At 40.7% G+C, this 20,299-nt stretch overlaps 1 protein-coding gene across 3 annotated transcripts in view; it reads right to left on the bottom strand.

The window, feature by feature from the left end:
* The window catches only part of RASA3 (RAS p21 protein activator 3), a 176,286-nt gene that overhangs the window by 90,995 nt on the left and 64,992 nt on the right, over window positions 1-20,299 (bottom strand). For all 3 annotated transcript variants that reach the window (XM_042810753.1, XM_042810752.1, XM_042810754.1), the window contains exon 2: window positions 5,215-5,332. In XM_042810753.1, coding sequence (XP_042666687.1) covers window positions 5,215-5,291 — 77 coding nt within the window. In that variant the 5' untranslated portion in view covers window positions 5,292-5,332. The remainder of the gene's footprint in view (window positions 1-5,214; window positions 5,333-20,299) is intronic.

The raw sequence follows: 20,299 nt of genomic DNA, 5'->3' as shown, positions 1-20,299 counted from the left end.
ACAAAAAAAACCCAACACAAAACATAAAATACAATACCAGAATTATTTAGAGAAAGTTCTGCGAGCTATCAACTGAATTTTGTTACCAGACCTGATAGTAAAACAAACATAACTACCTCCTGTGGAAGGGAATGCGGCCATAACTGAACTTACAGCACATTTCACTACACACTCACAAGCACACTGTTTCTTTCAGTGGAAACTACGAAGGGAAAAAAAAAAAAAAAAAGGACTGTGGGTGGAGAAAGTGCTTCTGGCTTCATTTTCTTTTTCATTCAGGCTTTGATCACTATGTTTAGCACGTGAAAAATTCCTCAGTGAAATAGTGGAGAACTAAATAATGACAGACTCAAGATGCTTGGCTCATCTCTCTAAAGCACACAGCGTCAGCCATTTGATTCTTAATGTGTGACAGTTTTTGCTTTTATTCATATCCTTGAAACAAATTTAGAGATGTCACATTCCTTCCATTCTTCACCTATGATTTGAGAAGCTGCCTTGATTTCCTGTTGCAGCTGACACTGCCCTTTAAGTGAATGGAAACATCTGATGGAAACAGCCAAGGCAAAGTCAGTCTTAATGCCAACAAGCCAAGAAAGTTTATCCTTCGGGAAGCTCTGCTGCTAGAACAAGCCCCTGACAGTAGTGCCTGAAGTCTGGAGTTGCTCATGGGGGAAGGTAAGAGTTGGTTCAGCACAAGAGATTTACAGGCAAAACTACTGTCAGGTTGCTTATTTGTAGCTCAGACGTAAAAAAATGTTGTAAATCTATGCATTGAAAAAAAATAACAAACACAACAACCTCACTCATTTCTTTAGACACAAAATACGGGGCTTCACATCCATCTCTGCTAGGTTTCATGAGTAGATCCAATTATATTCAGGGCCATTCTCTGTGATAGTAGTATAAATACTGAAAGACAAACGCTTAAACAGAAAAGTTTAGTAGATCCCCACTCTAACTGTCCTCTCTCTTTTGACTAGCATGTGACCCACTCAGAATTTACTAAAAGCTCATGCCAAGGAATTTATGAAAAAAGCACTGTTTCAAGATTCGCTTCCATCTACTCGCATAGTTCAAGGTTCTCTTCCTGGGAACCTGGAAAGCTTCCTCTGATCAACATGCACACTAATCCTGCTTGTCCACGGACCCCCAGAGAAGTTAAATGACTCTGAGCCACCTCACATAAACAGGACTTTCACACTGCCCTGCAATTTCAGAGAAGGACCAGCCCATGTCACAGAATCACAGAATGGCCCGGGTTGGAAGGGACCTCAAGGATCATGAATCTCCAACTCCCTGCCACATGCAGGGCCACCAACCTCCCCATTTAATGCTAGACCAGGCTGCCCAGGGCCCCATCCAACCTGGCCTTGAACACCTCCAGGGACGGGGCATCCACAACCTCTGTGGGCAGCCTGTTCCAGCACCTCACCACTCTCTCTGTAAAGAACTTAGTGTATTTGGTCAGATACTACCAAGTAATCCCCATAGCAGCCCTCACAAGGCACCGGTGCCATCATTCAGCTTAACTAGAGCCAAGAGAAACAAGATGGCAGGAATAACTTAAATTCCTGCTTGTAATTTATGAGTCCCACCTGACTGCTGAACAGGGGTGTTAAGGTTCACCATGCTGGCTGCTCTCAGTTTTTATGATGCAAACTTAGATAAAGGGCACCATGCTCACAGAAAATCTCTCAACAGCAGTGGTAAGAGCACTGGAATGGGCAACAGGATGACCTGGTTCAGTTCTTAACACTCTGAATGATTTATTTTCTGTTGATTTAAGAGGTTACTGATCTCAGTTGTCTTCCTATGCCTCTGCCACAGCCTGATAAAATACAAATCTGTTGCAGAAGATTAGAGCAGAGCTCAGGGAGATAACTTCTTAGAGTCTCAATGCAAAACACAGGAGATGATGAGTCAGAGTGTGAAGGCTCTGCCACAGACACCCAAAGCAAGCCAGAACTGATCACTCATGCAAGTCCTCCTGGGAAAGACAAGGAACGGCATCCTTCCTCTCCATTCACTGGTTCTACTTGAATTTTACATCAGAAGGCCTGCCTGGAGAAATATATGTTGTTCTGGTGTTTCTTTGTTTTAAACTGCTTAACAGAAAATTAATGAAGTTAAAAAACAACACACAAAAAAAAAAAGCAAAACAGAAAAACAGAATAACCATTATCATGCACTCTTTGGATTCCCAAGTACACAAGGCAGCGTTTCAGTGCAACTTGTGATTACAAATCTTTTCATGTACATTAAAAAAAAGTCATTTTATGCAGACATGCTGGAAAAGATAAGATTCTCCAGGACACACAGTTTTGTATGAGAAGACACCGTTTCAAAATTGGTAGAGCTGCATATGAAACACCCCTCAATTCAGAGATTCGCACAGAAGATTTTTTCATAAACTACACGAAAAACTATTTCATCAACTATGAAAAAAAAGTAAATCAAATACAGAGGAATAACCAGTAGAAGTGAAAATGCAGACAATTCTTATTACTTTTCCGCTAGCTGTGACCAGTAACCCAACCTCATGTCATCAGTGAAGTGGTAGGGAACAGAAAATGGGCATGAACAGCACAGCCTTCTATGCCAGCCACATGGATGGTCAGGCAGGACTCTGCTATTTTAGCCATGCTGTGGCCCAGCTCTATGTCCCAGCTTCCACCTAACGTCATGGATTACAGCAGTGATACCTCAGAAAAAGGCACCCAGCACATACTTCCCTACTACTTTGTTGAGTGCCTGGCAAACACTATATATGAAAGCAAAGATTTCTCTGCTGCATACAAATTACACGGGCTTTAGGGCACAGAAATCTACCTGCTCAATAATTTACAGTTAGTCAATGAGTTCAATCAGTTTACAAACCAGCATTAAAGAATGTAACAACATTACTGGCTTCTCAGTTATGTGCTCATCTGAGTCTTAGAAAGAACAATAGGCTAGCACTGCACTGTCTGATTTCAAAAACGTCCTCCTCTAGAAGTCTATGCACTTGTTTAAATATATTTAAACCTAATCATATGAAAGATTATACAGCTGTTTGAGTGTTCCTCACTAAATAAAAGCAATCACGATCAACAGATTGGGAGTACATCCCAATTCTACCACTGAGGTACTTGGGATTTTTGTCTGTACTTTTGTTTTGCTGTTTGTTTTCATGGAAGAAAAACAAGGCCAGAGAAATACCTATCTGGATCAAGGCAAAATCCACGTGTTAATACTGTGTTTAAGTGGATTTTCAGGGATGAAGAAGCAAGTTTTTGAAAAATAGTGCTTGCAAATAGAAGCAAGACAGAAAGACAGTCAAGACAACCACGGAAGAGGTAAATTCACTGGGAGAATAAACATAAAGATCACCTTTAGTCAATCCTTACAGCAGGGAAAGTAGGACTGCAAAGGATTTTGAGAGGTCATCTGGTCTATCACTGTCTCAAAGCAACAAGTTTTCATTATGTTGGTCAGGACCAGTTATACATAATCTATCAGTACTAAAGATGGGAATCTACTGCAGTGCTTCAGAATCTTTAAGAACAGGAAGATTTCCTTCATAACAAACCTAATAAATTTCCTTCCCCACTGCAATTTAAATCTATTACTTGCAGTATCCATACTAGACGTACAGAACAATTCCCTCTCTCACTATTTTTCAAAAATACGTTTACAGATTTGTGTATGGTCAGCCTTCTTTTCCATACTAAACAATTCCTATCTTTTAACCTTTCATCACCCAGTTATGTTTTCCTGGTCTCTGACCATTGTGTTTCTCTGCTCTGAATTTACCTCAAAAGATAAAAAAGAATTCAGCTCTACAGGAAACAAGAAACCTTCCAGTTTCTGCACAGTCTCTTTAGCTTTATAATGACACCTAAAGACAGAGGAAATTTTCCCCACTAAAAGAGCAACACTTGTTGCTCATGACTTCTACATATAGTTATTTTCTCAAAAGAAAAAATAATTGGATTAGTTCAAGGAAATGACATCACCTATTATCATACACCCCTCGTTTCCCCACTTCATCCTCCCTGTGAAGGACTTTAATGATCATCTAGCAAAAACACCAACTGTGCACTGTCTGGTTGTGAGCAATAGGGCTGCAGCTGGTTGATGTAAGACTGCATTTAAATAAATGACAAAGTCTCTTCTAGAGAAAGAACTGGTCCAGGGACACTTCTCATCAGCTATTGTAAAAAAGCATACTGATTAAATGAAGTTAGATACACTCCAAACACGGTCATAGAAAAACATTTCCTCTCATTGTGTTTAGCCAATCTAAATGCCTCAAAAATCAACAGTCTTCGTTATGGACCCCAGTGCATCCCATCAGAAGATAAGTTGAGGAACAAAGACTTAAAAAATTACAAGAGAACAATTAAAGCGACTTAAGGGACTAAATCCCACTTCAAGCTACTCAAACTCTCCTTTTTATTGTGTGCATGGTACTTGGGGTGGGGAAGTGAATTAGAGCTATTTCTCAGAGCAAGTTATTTGCAACAAGGCAAACACCAGATTCCTAACTATATTACTCTCTTTTCCCACTTTATACCTGAAGATAAAAGTTTTATGTTTGACTTTCCTTCGCTGACAATATGTAAGAAAATATAAAAAAGACTTCACTTGCCAGAGTATACATCTATGCCCAGCCTTCTTTCAATTGCTGATATTTGAGGATTTCCAGGAGAAAGTGTTCTAACTTTTGTTACATGCTTCTTGTTCTGTTTCCTTCCACATTTGGCTACTATAACCTCACAGGAAGCATACAAGATAAACGAAAGGTCTGACCATCAGACGCCTGTCTCAATTAGCTGCAGCTCCATGATAAAAAGAATACATGAATCCTGAATTCCAGATACTAGGGTAGCAATGCAAAACTCCTCATAGATAGCTGCAAAATGGAGCTCAGAACTAAAAAGTTGAGGGAAGCTCCAAATAACACTGCAAAAAGAAAGGAGCACTGGCTGCACACTCTTTGGAGAACAGTTTATGTGGCTTGCCATGGTGGAGATGCCTTCCCATATATACAAATAAGAATCACAGCACTAACACTTTTATCAATACAGTGTTCTTAAAACTGGAAAGAGAATCATGCACATCCTTTACCTCCCAAAAAAAGTGTTTATGGAACATTACACAAACACAGTAAGCAGAAAAGTTCAGAGTATTGAGAAGAGTTAACAGAACAATGCATAGAGTATTTGTTACCATAATGACTTTTCCACAATTTTGGTCCTGAAAACCTCCTCCTGGTCCAGGTTTACAGTACAGTAGCAATCCCTCATCTTGTTTGGCCCCGGGTATGTAGGAAGATTTTTGGCTTCACCTGAAGTCAAGAAAGAAAAAAAAAGACAGGAGGATTATATATTAAGAAGTTACCTACAAATTAGTCAGCTATCTAACGCAGCATCAGGAAAAAGGCTGAAGTGAAATGCTTCCTAAGTGATAAGTCTCTATTAAGTTGAGCAGCAGCATTCTGTTTCCAGCATAGCAGCTCCTGACAGCCCCCAAGTTCAGAGTTCAGCAGCAGCCAGGTTCAGCAACAGTTCAGTTTATTGCCTCTGATCTGTCAGCATGTATCTGAGAGCACACTGCTTCCTTCCAAACTTTTGTTTTCATCAGTCCACCCATAAGATGCCAGGAATACAAAACAACATGGTAATAAAGCTTTCCAATACAGCCTGCTGATTTGATCTTGAAGACATTTTTAGAACCTGGCAAATGAGGACTGATCCTCAGCTTTTTACTTGCCCAGATGCTGAGATGGAAACAAGTCACTTCAGTCGGTGCCTTATGCCACACACTGGGCTTTCAAGCACTTGGATGAAGTAACCAGCACTAAGCTGCCTAATATCCTCACACAAAGGTACCATGCGAGTCACTAATACTCTTCATATTGAATGTTTGTTTCAAAACTGCAACAAGAAACGGGTATCCTACAAACAAAAACAACAAAAGGAAGAGAAGCAAGAAGCTACAAAACAGATGAGCAAAAATCAAGAGTAAAACAAGTCTGTCCCTCATGTATACATTAAAAACAAAGCTGGGTGTTAAACCTCCTTGACAGAGTGATGAGGTCAAAACTCTCAACCAGGAAAGTGGGCATTGCTCCCTAAGGCTTTGCTAAAGCACCTTAGCACTACCTGAATGAGTGTTTTAAACTCAAAGGATGAAACCTAGAGGTAAGTCCACAGTGCATGCGGTAACCAGATTGCTTTTGCTAGATAAAGCACAGAAGCACAGTCCAAGGGAACAAAAGTTTGTTTGCTAGTAGGGAAAGAAACTCTAAATGACAGTAACTATTATAACTTCACCTTCAGCTGGTGCAGGAAAAGCATGCATTAACACATATTTCATGTATCAATTCCTCACTTCAGTGTTCCTCTGCATAAGTTCACTCCCAACTCAGCTGACACAACTTGCTAGCTTTCTTCCAACCTCCTCTAGAGATGTGAGACATGATATTAAAAAAGCTGGCTGCACGGTAATTCGCAGGTGTGACTACAACATCTGTTAGTGCACTTAGTGTGGCTCTGAATTAAGCCACAGTGCTAGCAATGGTTTAACTACAACAGCTCTGGCCAAAAATATATTGAGGATTACTGAGGACTGGTACAACCTGCACTGAATTCTGTTCTGCTGTGATAAAACTCCAACTCTTATCCACCTGAGGTCAAGCATCAAACGCACTAAACTCATAGATGCCAAGCTCTGTGCTCTCACACTAAAACCACGTGAAACCAGCCTCTTCTCTGGATTATTGAGTGAAGATCCCCAGGGAGAGCACGTGGTGACGAGTTTCAGTAGATGCACAATCAGGAGGTCTTCCCCTGGGGCTGCCATGCTACTCCCACAGCTCTTCCAATAGGACGAGACAAAACTTGTCATGTTCAAAATTGAAGAGGGAAAATAAAAGTAATTCCTCTTTTTCTGCACTTTTCCCACTTCCCACTCCAACGCAACCGTACACAGAAACTACTTTTGGATTCCATGTGCTTGATTCGTAGGCAGCTTTCTGAGGTGCACAACAGTCATTTAAGGGCTTTAGGCTAAGACTTCATCTGTAGGACTGTAAGACTGTAGGAATTGTATTTTAAAACTCAATTCTCCTTTTTAGTAGACTTAGAGAAGAAAACCCACCAATATTAAAACCTAATGCAATGCAAATGAGAATAACCAGTGGCATCAGCCAATACCTGCAGTCTGCAAAGGAAAGATCACCATCACAACATTAGAAAACGAGACACACAGGGAAGGAGGTATTTTTCCCATTTCACAGAATCATAGAATGGCCTGGGTTGAAAAGGACCACAATGATCATCTAGTTCCAACCCCCTGCTACGTGCAGGGTCACCAACCACCAGACCAGGCTGCCCAGAGGCACATCCAGCCTGGCCTTGAATGCCTCCAGGGATGGGGCATCCACAACCTCCTTGGGCAACCTGTTCCAGTGCGTCACCACCCTCTGTGCGAAAAACTTCTTCCTAACATCTAACTTAAACCTCCCCTGTCTCAGTTTAAAACCATTCCCCCTTGTCCTATCACTGTCCACCCTCATAAACAGTCAGTTTCCCTCCTGTTTATACACTCCCTACAAATATTGGAAGAAAGAAATTACTTTAAAAGGCACCAAAAAGCCACTGAGGCCAGAACAAGGGATTAATTGACCAACCTCACATATTAATCATGTTACTGACTTGAGAAGGAGCTTGCGAAAAAAGAAATGCAGTTTATTCCCAACACTGCCAGCAACCAAGGGCTGTTTAGATTCCTCCAGCACTGACTAGCTGAGAAAGAAAAATCTGTCAAGCTTTCAAGCACAGCTAAAAATTCAACTCTCCAGCCAGACATTTTATGTCAACAAATGCACTCTGTTAGAGCCTCAGTTGCTCTTTAGATTCCTCCAAGAAAAAAAACGTTCCTCTACAGCACTGCTTTGCTATTCACAATGAAGCTGAACAGTTTGGACAGTATTTCTTCAGAAAAAAGAAAGAAAGCACAAATCACTAGGTACGGTCATACAGTCACACAACACTTCTATATTCCAGATCTAATGAGATCAAGTGATTTGGGCAAGAATTTCATAATTCAACCTATCTGTATAGGGTAGGCACTTTTCATCAGTAATGTTTTTAAGACACAACTCTACTCTTTTTTCCTTTCCGCATTTGTGAGGCAGCAGCATGCCAGAGACTTTAGAGAGAGTTTGCAGACAAAAGGTCCACTTACCTTTAAGACCTTCTGAGTAAGAAACAGGAGTGTTTCTTAAGATGTCTAAGACTTTGACAGTTTAACATGGATGCAGTTTGTTTTGAAGTGTAAGGCTTCCATTTGGAAGCCCTGAAAGTAGAGTAATCGACGTAAGTTTGCAATGCTTTTCCCCTCTATCCCTGCTATTGCACACTTTTAATACAGATGATCCTAACTGATCTGTGTAATGCACTCAGCTTAGCACCGAGTAGCTAAACTTAGCAAAACTAAGTTCAGCTATACAAATAGTTCTCATTAGGTATTTTGGATAAGTCTCTAAACAAATAGACTATCCAATTCTGAATAATTCACTGACCTGCTATTTTCTCTCATGAATGGGTTACTACAGCCTAAAAATGGACTGCTGTGGCAGCAGAGACAGCTCACACTGAGCTAGGCAGAGAGCACGCAACAGGCTGTAACAAGAGGAAGATAAAACCTCAGAACTTCCTTGTTTTTCCCAATGCCACACATTCCTGTTCTAGTAAGACACTGTCAATAAAAAGAAGAAGAAAAAAAAAAGGCTCTCCTGCAAATACAGCAGAAAAGAGCACTGCTTGGATGCTTGTGAGCATAACCAATGAAAACAAGAAAAGCTCTGAAGATATTCATGCAAAGAAACATATATATATGTATATGTATATATACAAACACACACATACATGTATATCCTTATGGTTTTGCAACCTTAAACTGGAAGCACCAGGTATTTTTTACCAAATGCAGATACGTGGCACTGTGTCATCTTTGATTTTCAATATTTCCCCAGGTGCAGTTTTCTGGAGAGCACAGAATGCCCAACTGCCAGACAACATTCCTACCCTTCTGGAATGAAATTTGCTGCTCCCACGCTTCTAAGCATTAGGTCAGCTCCACGTACCTGCCAATCTAAGCACATTCACAAAAAGTTTGTGTCAACAAATTCACCTTGCTGTCTCTAGCAGCAATATACTTGATTTTATCAGAAGAGCATCACTTCCAAAACTATTTTAAATAAACAGCAATCAAACAAACAAAAAAAAACAAAAAACCCCACATCCAATACATAAATTCAGTAAAAGCAACTGAGCTTCCCCTAGTGCTGCATTTGACTTCAGGGAATATGCAGAAAGACTTGGAATCTGAAAAGGGCAAGATATCCAAACCAGAAACAACAATTCATTCTGCTGCTGCCGTGTGTTCGGGAAGCTCTCTCCAAACAAGCTCTTGGGTAAGCATGTCAAGAACAAAAACAGAGCAATGATTTACACCAAGAATGAAATGCTGCTCCTATCTTTTGCCAGACTCTCTATAGCGATACAGATATTGGTATTTGAAAAACAACAACAACAAAAACCCATACCAGTATCTCAAGCTTCTTTAATGTTTTCTCTCTTCTGGAAAAGCCTTATTCCTTCAACAGCCAGAAATCAAGCAAAAACAAAAAAGGAAAATACATGTACACACCAACAGATCTGATTCTCTATCAGAATTTATGCCTAAACAATTCCTCATGCACAAAAACCAGCATACACGTAAAAATTAGGATACTAGAAAAATCATAATTAATGTTTACATTAAGTTTCTTTAAAATGGAAAATACAGTACCACTCAACAGCAATTAAAACATGCAGAAATACCTGGATGCACTTCAGTTTGGGACTGTGTATGGATTCCAAATGATCAGAAGCTGTTGCTTTAATTTTGAACGCTGAGAAAGCAGTCAAACATTTAATTACAAAATGTGCTTTTTTGGTGTGAGGTGGGTGGCAAGATGCATTTGTAACTGCAACAGCACAACAAGAACACAGTTAAAACTAATTCATTTTAATATCATAGAATCACAGAATCACAAGGTTGGAAACGACCTGCAAGATCATCCAGTCCAACCTGCCTCCCATTGCCACTGCTACCACAAGCACTAAACCATATCTCACAGCTCCTCATCCATTCACCTCTTGAACACTGCCAGGGACGGCGACTCCACCACCTCCTTGGGCAGCCATTCCAGTGCCTGACCACTCTCTGAGAGAAAAAGCTTTTTCTTATGCCTAATCTAAACCTCCTCTGGTACAACTTGCGGCCATTTCCTCAGTTCCTGTTTGTCGCCTGGGAAATCAAAAATGACCATAGATGGAAAACTTCTATTTGCATGAGGAAACCACTTTACCACATGAATAGTCAATGTGGTAATTACCTGAAATTAACATAATGTTTGAAAGCAGAGTATGCAATTATATTTGCACGTAATTCCAATACGTAGGTAAAGTGTGTATAACTCAAAGGGGAAATGTTCAATTTATTTCTGCCTTTCCAAAGAGGAAAACACAATAAAAAAAAAAAATAATCTGAAGCCTGAAAGACTACATTGTTACCATAGAGTTACGTAAGTATTCTCTAGTGTACTTCTGTAATACATTAAAAATCACTATATGCTTTTTAGGCAGTATGTGCTAGGTGTCAAAAAATGTTCTCTCCACATAACTATATGGGTCACTCAGCCTGCAATTACAATAAACCCAGAGAATTCATCACTTAGCTCTGATATTTGCATTAAAAAAAAAAAAAAAAAAAGAGAGAGATTTGCTTTAGAACAGATGCCATTAGAAACACTCTATCTGCACAGCAATCCCTCTTTGCTCCAACTGCGGACATTTACGCAGGCGTACACTTTGCTCTCACAAACAGACAGATTGCATTAGATTTCTAAACCAGGTCAAAAACAGCCATCTGTGAACAGATTTTGATGATCTGGAAAATGAGATCTTTAGATGACCTGTTCTTAACGTAAGCCCAGGCCTGCCAGCCTCTTTCCACGTGAAATGATTATTATGTACAACTCTCAGGAAAAACACTTTCTCAACGAAACTGTATTGATGAGCTGGGCCTTTACAGCTACCCCACAACAACCCAATAGCACAGCACTGCTTCAACAAGTAACCAGCAAGGAGACAATCCATGACATATTAATCACTAGGTTTTAGGCAAGAGCATCACGTGAAAACCCTCTGAGCTTGGCAGAAATAAGCAGCATCAACCCCAAACCCTTTGGAACTAAACTGAAGACCACTGTAGTACCAATGCCAGATGATACCTCAACATCAGAAGCTTCTTACACCCACTTAGATGTAGTGTTTATATAGGGGGGTTTTATCTCCTTCACAGATCAGAGACAGAAACATTTGGCATCCATTAAGATCCCTTCTGCACGATGCACTTCAGCATTACACACAGTGTTGTAGTGCTATACTGACACTCTGTAAACTCAGTAATCATGGAATAATTCAGTTGGAAAAGACTCACAAGTTCACCAAGTCCAACAGTTACTGTGACCGAACAAACCCCACCACTAAGCCATGTCCCTGAGCACCACAAGCACAAGTCTCTTAAATAGCTCTGGGGATGGTGAGCCCACCACCTCCCTAGGCAGCCCACTCCACAACCTCAGCACTTTCCCCATGTAGAAATTCTTCCCTGTATTCAATCTAGATTTTCCCCAACACAACTTGAGGCCAATTCCTCCTGTGCTGTCACCCATCATGTAAGAGACTCTCTTCAGGCAGATGTAGAGAGTGACAAGGGCTCCCCTGAGCCTCCTCTCCTCCAGGCTGAACAGTCCCAGTTCCTGCAGCTGCTCCCCGTAACTCATTTCCCAGTCCTTTCAACAGCTTTGTTGCTGCACACATGCAATCAGCTCAATGCCCTTCTTGTAGTGACGGACCCAAAACTGAACACAACACTTGAGATGTTGTTTTGCCAGTACTACATACGAGGGGGCAGTCACTTTCCTGAACTTACTCTATAGCAGTTACGAATCTTCATCTCAGTCTTCCTCTGATCCAAAACGTACTGAGACAGGAGATTACAGGTCTTTCTATAATCTGCAACAAAAGCTAAACCTAATCAACTATAGCCCACTCTATGGATAGACTTGGACCTATGACTCTGAAGGGCTGCATTCCCTTTTTCCTGCATGTAAGTGAATATTCCAGTTGTCCTGCATCACTGATTTCCAGGCCTTCTACGTTCCTGAAAATCTATCACACACCATCCAAACTGCTTTCCTTTACTATTCCAGATCTAATAGAGGCACTGGAGCGCAATAAGAAGCTCCAAACTAGCATTCTTATTTTTCCTGTAAGAGGCAGCAAATACAGAAGAGGCTCAAAAGATCCTGCAATGATACGTAATGATAAGTGCTCATAGCACAAGGGCTGTTAATCAAATCCCAGAGCTTGGTAGCAAAGATCTATACAGCAAGCTCCATGAGAGCTGCTCTCAAAATGAAGAGCTGCAAGATAATTTGATTTTGTACAAGAGAAGAACAATTCTCCTCAAGTGATTAATGTAACTGGTTGCAAGCTACTCGCCAATATATGTTTAGCATGGGGAATCAAGTTTCTCTAAAGATTCCCTTAGGATAGTAACTTAACTCCACAAAACAGAAATTGTTCAAGTCCAGCTGCGTTCTTTAGAAAATAGAAGCTATTCTGTGTAAAAGAACACTTGAAGAGATCACTTTAAATGAGGATATTGCCAGGAAAGAGGTGATCTCAAGGAGTTTTGATCTGAATTCACAGCTTTCCTGCTGCATGCTGAGGTAAGCGTTCCAAGTTTCTTTGATGTGACTTTCTTGTATTCCTGCAGAAGAACTGATGAATTAACCAAACTCCCTCTTTATCAGTGTTGATACAATATTAAAGGCAGTTTACATGCACTGCTTTTCAACCCAGCTTGTATTCTGAAGATGACACTTTGGATCAGAATGCATCTCACGTGACTTCCCAGCTGCATTCAACAGAGGCTCTTGAGGTTTTTCCTACTGACTGCAGTAATGTAGGGATTGGACACAGGTTGTTCTGTGCCTCTGCATCGTGACCTTCATATTGGATTTTTTTTTTTAATTAGTTATATTTTTTTAATTTAAAAAAAAAAAAAAATTGGTTTCCTCACATTTCTAAAGATCATCTCTCAGCAAAGCTGAAGTCACTGAACATCTGCTGTGGGAGGCCATGAGGGAGAGAGCGAGGGGCAGAGGAAGTAACTTTAAACAGGCCACTCCATCACAGGCAAACTGCTAGCAGTTTCAGCTATTTTTGGAAGAACAGTATGAGGCAGGAAACACAAGCAAATGATTTACAACATCAAACAAAACGTGACCAAAATCCAACATCAGTTCAACTGCTCCCTTCTGAGAGTTTCTGTGCTGTGCTTATACCTACCTTCAGGCGCCTCGTCATCACTGGAAACCAAAAGTAATGTTCTCAAGTATATCGGTGTAAGTGAAAGTTTATGTGAAAGTATCTGTTTTCACCTGTCACACATAAAACCAGAATCCAGATGACCGAAAAACAGGTAATTTTATACATCTGTGTATATTCCTACCCCCTCCCCCCCCCTTTTTTTTTCAGTGTAGATCAAAAAGCCACAGCTGTGTGGGAATAAAAGCAAGCAGTGAAAAAGGAATAATGCCCCCTCTCTTCCAGGACATTAATCACTTCTATCACCAACAGCAAGCAACTAAAAGCTTTTACAGTAACATGAAAAATACGAATCTGTCAATGGCTGTCTTTTGCTTACATAAAAAGCTAATAACAAAAGAAGTAATTGCTGGAAAGTTGAAGCTTTACCAGCACTGTTAAGAAACTGTAACTTTCATCCAATGAATGACTCTGTTGTCCATAATTGCTCATGCTTCAGAGCTACTCTTTTAGAACTGCCTTCTCTAACCAAAGTTTCACAGCATCAAGTTTAGGTCAAGTTCATTTTGGTCATCTGACCCCACAGCATTCTAAACAAAACCTTGCTACTGAGAAACAGGGTGACTCAGAGCACAGCAGCTCGAAGCAACATTGAAAAGTCCCCAAAAGTTAGGGATTAACTGCACAAAGAGCATCTTCCTTCGTACTCAGAATACTTCCTCGTACAATATTTCTCACCGTGAAGGAGAAAGGCTTTGAAACCTCCCCAGCTTTCTTTGATCTGGCCCTTCTTTAGAGTGAAAACTTGCTCTCCTGCAGGAAGGTCTGCACTTCTCCACATAAAGATCCAAACCCAGAAATCTCCTCCAAACCTGCAGTAATTAGCAAGTTCCTGTAAAGCCAAGAACAGGCAAGTCTACAACTCATTAAAGCTTTACATGGTTTCAGTACTGTGCTAGTCCACCTACACATCATGCACTCCCTTGTACACAATGAGCATTTTATGTACCAAAGAAAAAATTAACAACAAATTCTTCATTATAAGAAAAAAAATGAGGTCATCAGCAGTTCTCAGATTGTACGCTTATTGTGGGGAGCTGAACGAAAAATAATAATAATTCAAGAACAATTTAGAATTTCATTCTGGTTGACAAACACTATATTGCAAAGACGCCCAGGTACTGAACACAATGCTCAGATGAAGGTATTACATAAATCACTCACAATTTTCGTTTTGCTGGATCCTCATTTACAAGCACTTTTTCCAGTAAAGCAAAGATTTATTTCACTGTTGAGCAGCCTGTATTGCACAGATGCATGCTGACAACGCACAAGATTTTATGTAGATGCTGCTAATTTTTTCCTGGTAGTTTGCAGCCCCAACTCTCCTCACTACATTTTAAGCTGCATACAAGCATTTGAGCTTGACGAACAAATTGATCACTTGCCGGTTTGAAATGCTGTACAATTACACTTCAAGACTGCAAATTAGCAAGGAATTATTGCAGCTGCTTTGCAGACCTACTGATCTAATTGTGGAGAGAAAACGGACGACGTGGCTCCGCTCAAAAGCCCAGGCTGCTTTAGCTACTGCCACCACGCATTCGCCACACACACTTCTAAAAACAGCTAGATACAGAACAGCCACACACTGACAGAACTGGGCTGTGGCCATCCAAGATCCCAAACGTTCAATTTGGCATGTCAGCAGACTCAGCAGAGATTTATTTTTAAACAGTAAGATTCCTAACTTGTTGCTGAAACAGAATTTTCAATAAGAAGATACAGTTGAAGAGACACAAAGTGACTTAGACGTAAGGAAGCAAATCACAGCGCCAGCTACTTGTCCAATGTGTTTGCCCTCTTCTGCCAGGCTGAGCTGTCACCTGCCCTTTGTCACCTCGCAAGCCCACCACCACATTTCATCAGGTCTAATGGGGTCCAGGGACACATTGCGAGTTCTTCTGCATGAAGATCAAGTACTCTGACAGAACTTCATGCAGTAACTCATCTCCAAAGGGCAAACATTTCTGAGTAATTCTATCCCCTCATTTCCTAACCGTTTCTTGCTTTCAGAGGACAGAGTGCTTTGCCAGCTTAAGTATACTTGAAAAAAATGAGTATATTTTGGCATGACTTCATTAAAGTACCTTTTCTTTCATAGATCAGCGACACCATCCCACCTACAAGAATAATACATATAACATCCAGCTAATTTGGATGTATTTTATTTTTTATCTGTATTTTTGCAACCTACTCTCAAAAATATTCAAATGGTTTATTTCAGATTCATGCAAATTGAAAAGTATTATTAATGCTCCATGCTTTTAAGTTACGTACTGGAGCAATTTGTTTCCCTTTTCCCAGCATCACCCATTGTTCACAACCCTGAAGTCCATACAAGTCTAAAATACATGTGGATGAATCAACCTGAGTTGAAGCCTTTGAAAATGTCAGACTTGCAAGCTCATAGAGTACCTGCTTCCTTTTCAGTATGAGCTGTACAGTTCCACCCACAAGACTCATGCAGTGTGTGGGACTGGCTGATTGGTGTCAAGCAAAACTGTGGAAAAAAAACAGAAACCCTACTCTAAGGTCCCAGTCTCCTGGGTGGTAGTGCCTTATGGGAGAACATTTCAGGTGAATTATGTGAACGTGCAAAAGAATATCACCTAAGCAGTCAGTTGTTCTTGTTTGACCTGAAGTCATAGGGTCAGAGCTCCATCTCAAAACATACAAAGCAGTTCACTACAGCTGAAGCTTTATCTCGCCCCGCACTAAAAAATAACTGCTAAAATACAGGATCAGATTCTCCTCCAGAATAAGCAAATGTAACAGAGGCAAATGAATTTCAAAGAAATACAGGTTCATTTCATTTCGGCAGTTATACAGAAAAGGGAGCAAGAGACAAAGAGAGCCCTTGAAGAAGCAGAGCTCGTTGGGACTCATCCGGAGGGTGAGCATTCTTCAAAACTGCCAATGATTTTTGGAAGCTGGGCATTCCCCATGAGCTGCTCATGCATACCTACAAAGTTCATCCAAAGTTGAATTTTTTAATGTCTGTTTAGCCACTACATTCTCTGTGAAGCAGACGCATGACAGAAAAACTAGCAACGTGAATGAATGCTTCCAACAGTTCTGAGTGTCCAATAGCTGCAAAAATCAACTGAAAACTGAGGGCAGAAGCAGAACTCTACAAAAAGCTACGTACACAAAAGAATCCCTGTTTGAACTTCCTGTACATAATCCCATTTTCTACCTCATCGGTCTGCACCTCTGCCTGATTTATGAGCATTTTCTTATCAAAACACTGTTAACAACTTAAAAATGGAAAATATTGCTGTTCAAAAGAGCCATAATCAAAGTTTAATGCGGTACATTAATTCATCTTCCCTTCCACTCAGGCTTTCATCTATGAACTGTGACAGTGTTTATTTCATTTCAGCAACTTCCAATACTCCCCTACTGCCTTTCAAGGCACGAAACAGACACTGCTCCCAGTTCGACACGACGCACAATTCAGGTGCCTGCATTAACATCTACGGTTCGTGCAGGCTTCCGCCTAAGAGGGTTCAAAGCACAAACACAGTTTTGTTTTTCTGAATTACTATTTGAAGAAGTTCCTCTTGCTGGCCATTGACTAGACAGAGAGCACAGCCAGCTGCCGGCCCTGCCCAGGCTGAGGGCTTGCAGCCACATAGCACACATGTTCTCCTGGATCTTCTTTGATCAGCCGCCTCACGTTTTTTGCACGGCTACTCTTTCAGGCTCCTATTTCTGAATCAGCACCCATAAAATCTTACTGTACCAAAACAGATTTCAGAGCCTTCATAATAACACGTTTCACAATAGGGACTGGAAACTGCCAACACCATCCTAGCATCATTTGAAATGTCCACCTGATTTCAGCTCCATCAAACATTTCCAGGTACCAGGAATTCTCAAACACCACTACAAGCTTGATAAAAATCTCATACTGTTATCATTAAAAATAAGAAAATTATGTATGTTGCACAAAGTTCATTGCCACTGCCACAACTGCAATGTATTTTTTGTTCTCCTCAGCAGTATAGTGAAGCAAGTTCTATTTTCAGCTTGATTTATTTTAGCACACTGGACTGCTAGAAACTCACCTGCATTACCATCGATTCCAAGAGTCCCGAATTTAACAATACACTAATTTCAGTGGGACTCCAATCCCGTATCAGTTACCAAGACTAAAATACGTTTCTCAATAGAACGATGCTGCTGATCTCAACTAGCAAGTAGAGGCAAGGAAAAAAAAACCAACCACCACATAACTGGTCAGCAAGGCATCAACCTGCGGTACAATTTATTTTTTAAACAAGATTTCTGTGACTAATCTGATCTCCCTGAGAGCAGCAGCATCACATGAATCTCGGTCAAAGGAACAAAACCAAGAACGAATGACTCATTGTGCAGGCAATGTGATGAGAACCAAATGCAAGACTGTCCAACTTCAGTAACTGCGGGAAGAGGAAAAAAGTGTTTACTTCTTCTCTCCTCAGCCTCGAGGACAGATAACACAGGCACAACAGTGAAGAAAAACAAGCAAGAAGAAGCTGAGTTGAGCATGATCATTTATTTTAAAAATAGTGATCAAAACCACAGGGTTCTGGAGTTACTTAGTGCAGATGTGTGCACATAAATACATTACTGGTATAAGCTGCTGAGAGTTTTAAGAAACACCTCAGCCAAAAATACAATTTTCCCCTATAATTTCTAAAAATGCTCATATGATTAAAATCCATACTTACATGGAAATTTATAACTTTCCATTGAATGCCCAGGATCCGGCTGTTTTTTTTTTAATGCAAAGTATAAAGCAGGATATTAAAAATGGAAAGCGACCTTCTTTTTCTAAGTTGTGCAAAGTATTAACATAATGAAACTCAATGAATGTTAGTTTCCTAATTTTCTCATAGTTTCAGCTTATCAGTTACTCGTATGAGCCGCTGTAAAGCACTGTGGAACTGCTCAGTGCATTGCATACTTACAGCTAGTGACAGAGCAGCGTTCAGCTACTTGTGTAGAATGAGGGAATTGAAAAGTATGTACAAGAGGGGCAACTGGCAACTGCTCTGAAACATGTGGTCAAACTTCTGTTTTTACACCATTAGCTCCTAACTCTGCCTCACACAGCACAAACCTGCTCTGACAGTTTCAATAGCAAAGGTCCAACCGTAGCCAGATCTGTACGGATGCAGATGACACTCCTTCTCAAAATGACTAAGCCCAAAGAAACGTCCGTCCACGAAAAGGCAGGAGTAAGCTTCAAAAAAAAAAAAGGGAGGGGAAGCCAAGGATACTGGATAGGGTGGAAATACAAACGCAAAATAGATAGAGAAATGTGATGTTAACCTCAGTTAATAAATCTAACACCAAAAGCATTTCTCAGTCAAACCGAGATCCAACTTCACAGTTGCAAGGTGACACAGCTATTCAGTGGCAATGGTTTGACCACTAACATTGCCTGCCACATGCTGCTTGCAGATGCAGCATGTACTAGCTCTATCATCGACTTAAAAATCGAAAGCAACCAGCCCTTCACACTTATTCCAAGAGTGAACTCACACAGTCAATGTTAATAAGCATCTGTTGGTCAAGTTATACCTGTGCAATATCCACTTAACTTTAAACAACTTCCCAAAAGCCCTATGTGAATTCACAGCTCACGAAAGAATCACAGACTGCAGTCAGGGCATACTTCTGATAGTCACATGCAAGACGAAGTTGACTTCTGGATTATATCATACACTTTCACTGACAGTAGGATAGTTTCTCACCGACATTTACAATAAGCAGCTGTAAAACTTAAAGCATGCAAATAGGCATACATAACCAAAAGCTATTTGCTGGATAAAAAGATGCCATTTTTACCTTTTAGGGTAGAACAGACTTAGGAGCTATAGACACAAACCCAGGGCATGTACAGTAAGTATTTTTAATGCTGGGGGATGGGGATGCATACACCCGCTATTTGGCTAACAGAAAAGATCAAGGATTCTTTAGAAAAATCACTAAGAGTTAAAAGCTGCTCAACGTCAGTTAACCCCTTACTCATGCCCACATAGTTTCAGGAGTGATCCTACTTGTCTTTGAAAAGCAATACCACATAGCAGAGCTCTTCTGTGCAAGAAGTTTGTATTCCCAAGCAAGACGTTAGCTCTTTCAGTTAAAGATCTGGACTCTATCCCAGTTCTGCTGTAGACTCCATCTGTGCTTGTGCATAATAAGGCAGACAGCTAACTCCTGTACTCAAAATACCTCCCTCTGTAACACTTCATATTCAAAACACAACTTGAGTTCCTCAGATGAAAAACTGCTCTGGAAAACTGCATTACAGCATCTGCTAATGCAACTGCACAACATGTTGCAGAAACTGCAGGTGAGGGCTAGCTACAAAGAGGCTTGTGAAGATAACCCAGCGAAACAGATGCTGCTGCACAGCAAGAAAGGATCAACTATACCTACTGGGGCTCAGAAGCCTCCTGCCTACTTATGTGACAGCTCATGAGGAGAAAAATCAGACACAAGTTAGGATTTACCAACACAGAGCAGGAGGAGACAAAGCATTTGGACCCTCTGAACAAAAGAGCAAGGCAGACAAATGGCTCCCAGTAACCAAGAGAGGAAATATCTTATTGCTGGCAGGATACACCTCCTAGCAGCACTGCTGCATGTGCAGAGAGGTAAAATAGCTCCCAAAGGCTTTATTGCACAAAGCACACTCGGTTATGAGAAAGGTACCATAGGAGCTAGAAAGCAAATTGCCCAGAAAGGCTTCATGACAGCAACCACTTCAACAGCTTTTGTCTTTCCCCTCATGGGAAGGTGCCCAG

This window comes from Centrocercus urophasianus, unplaced genomic scaffold (genome assembly GCF_019232065.1).
Source record: "Centrocercus urophasianus isolate 14NV4802_14NV808 unplaced genomic scaffold, USGS_Curo_1.0 seq_12, whole genome shotgun sequence".
NCBI lineage: Eukaryota > Metazoa > Chordata > Aves > Galliformes > Phasianidae > Centrocercus > Centrocercus urophasianus.
Note: the sequence above shows the minus strand (reverse complement) of the source record. Positions and strands in the feature narration are given on the sequence as shown.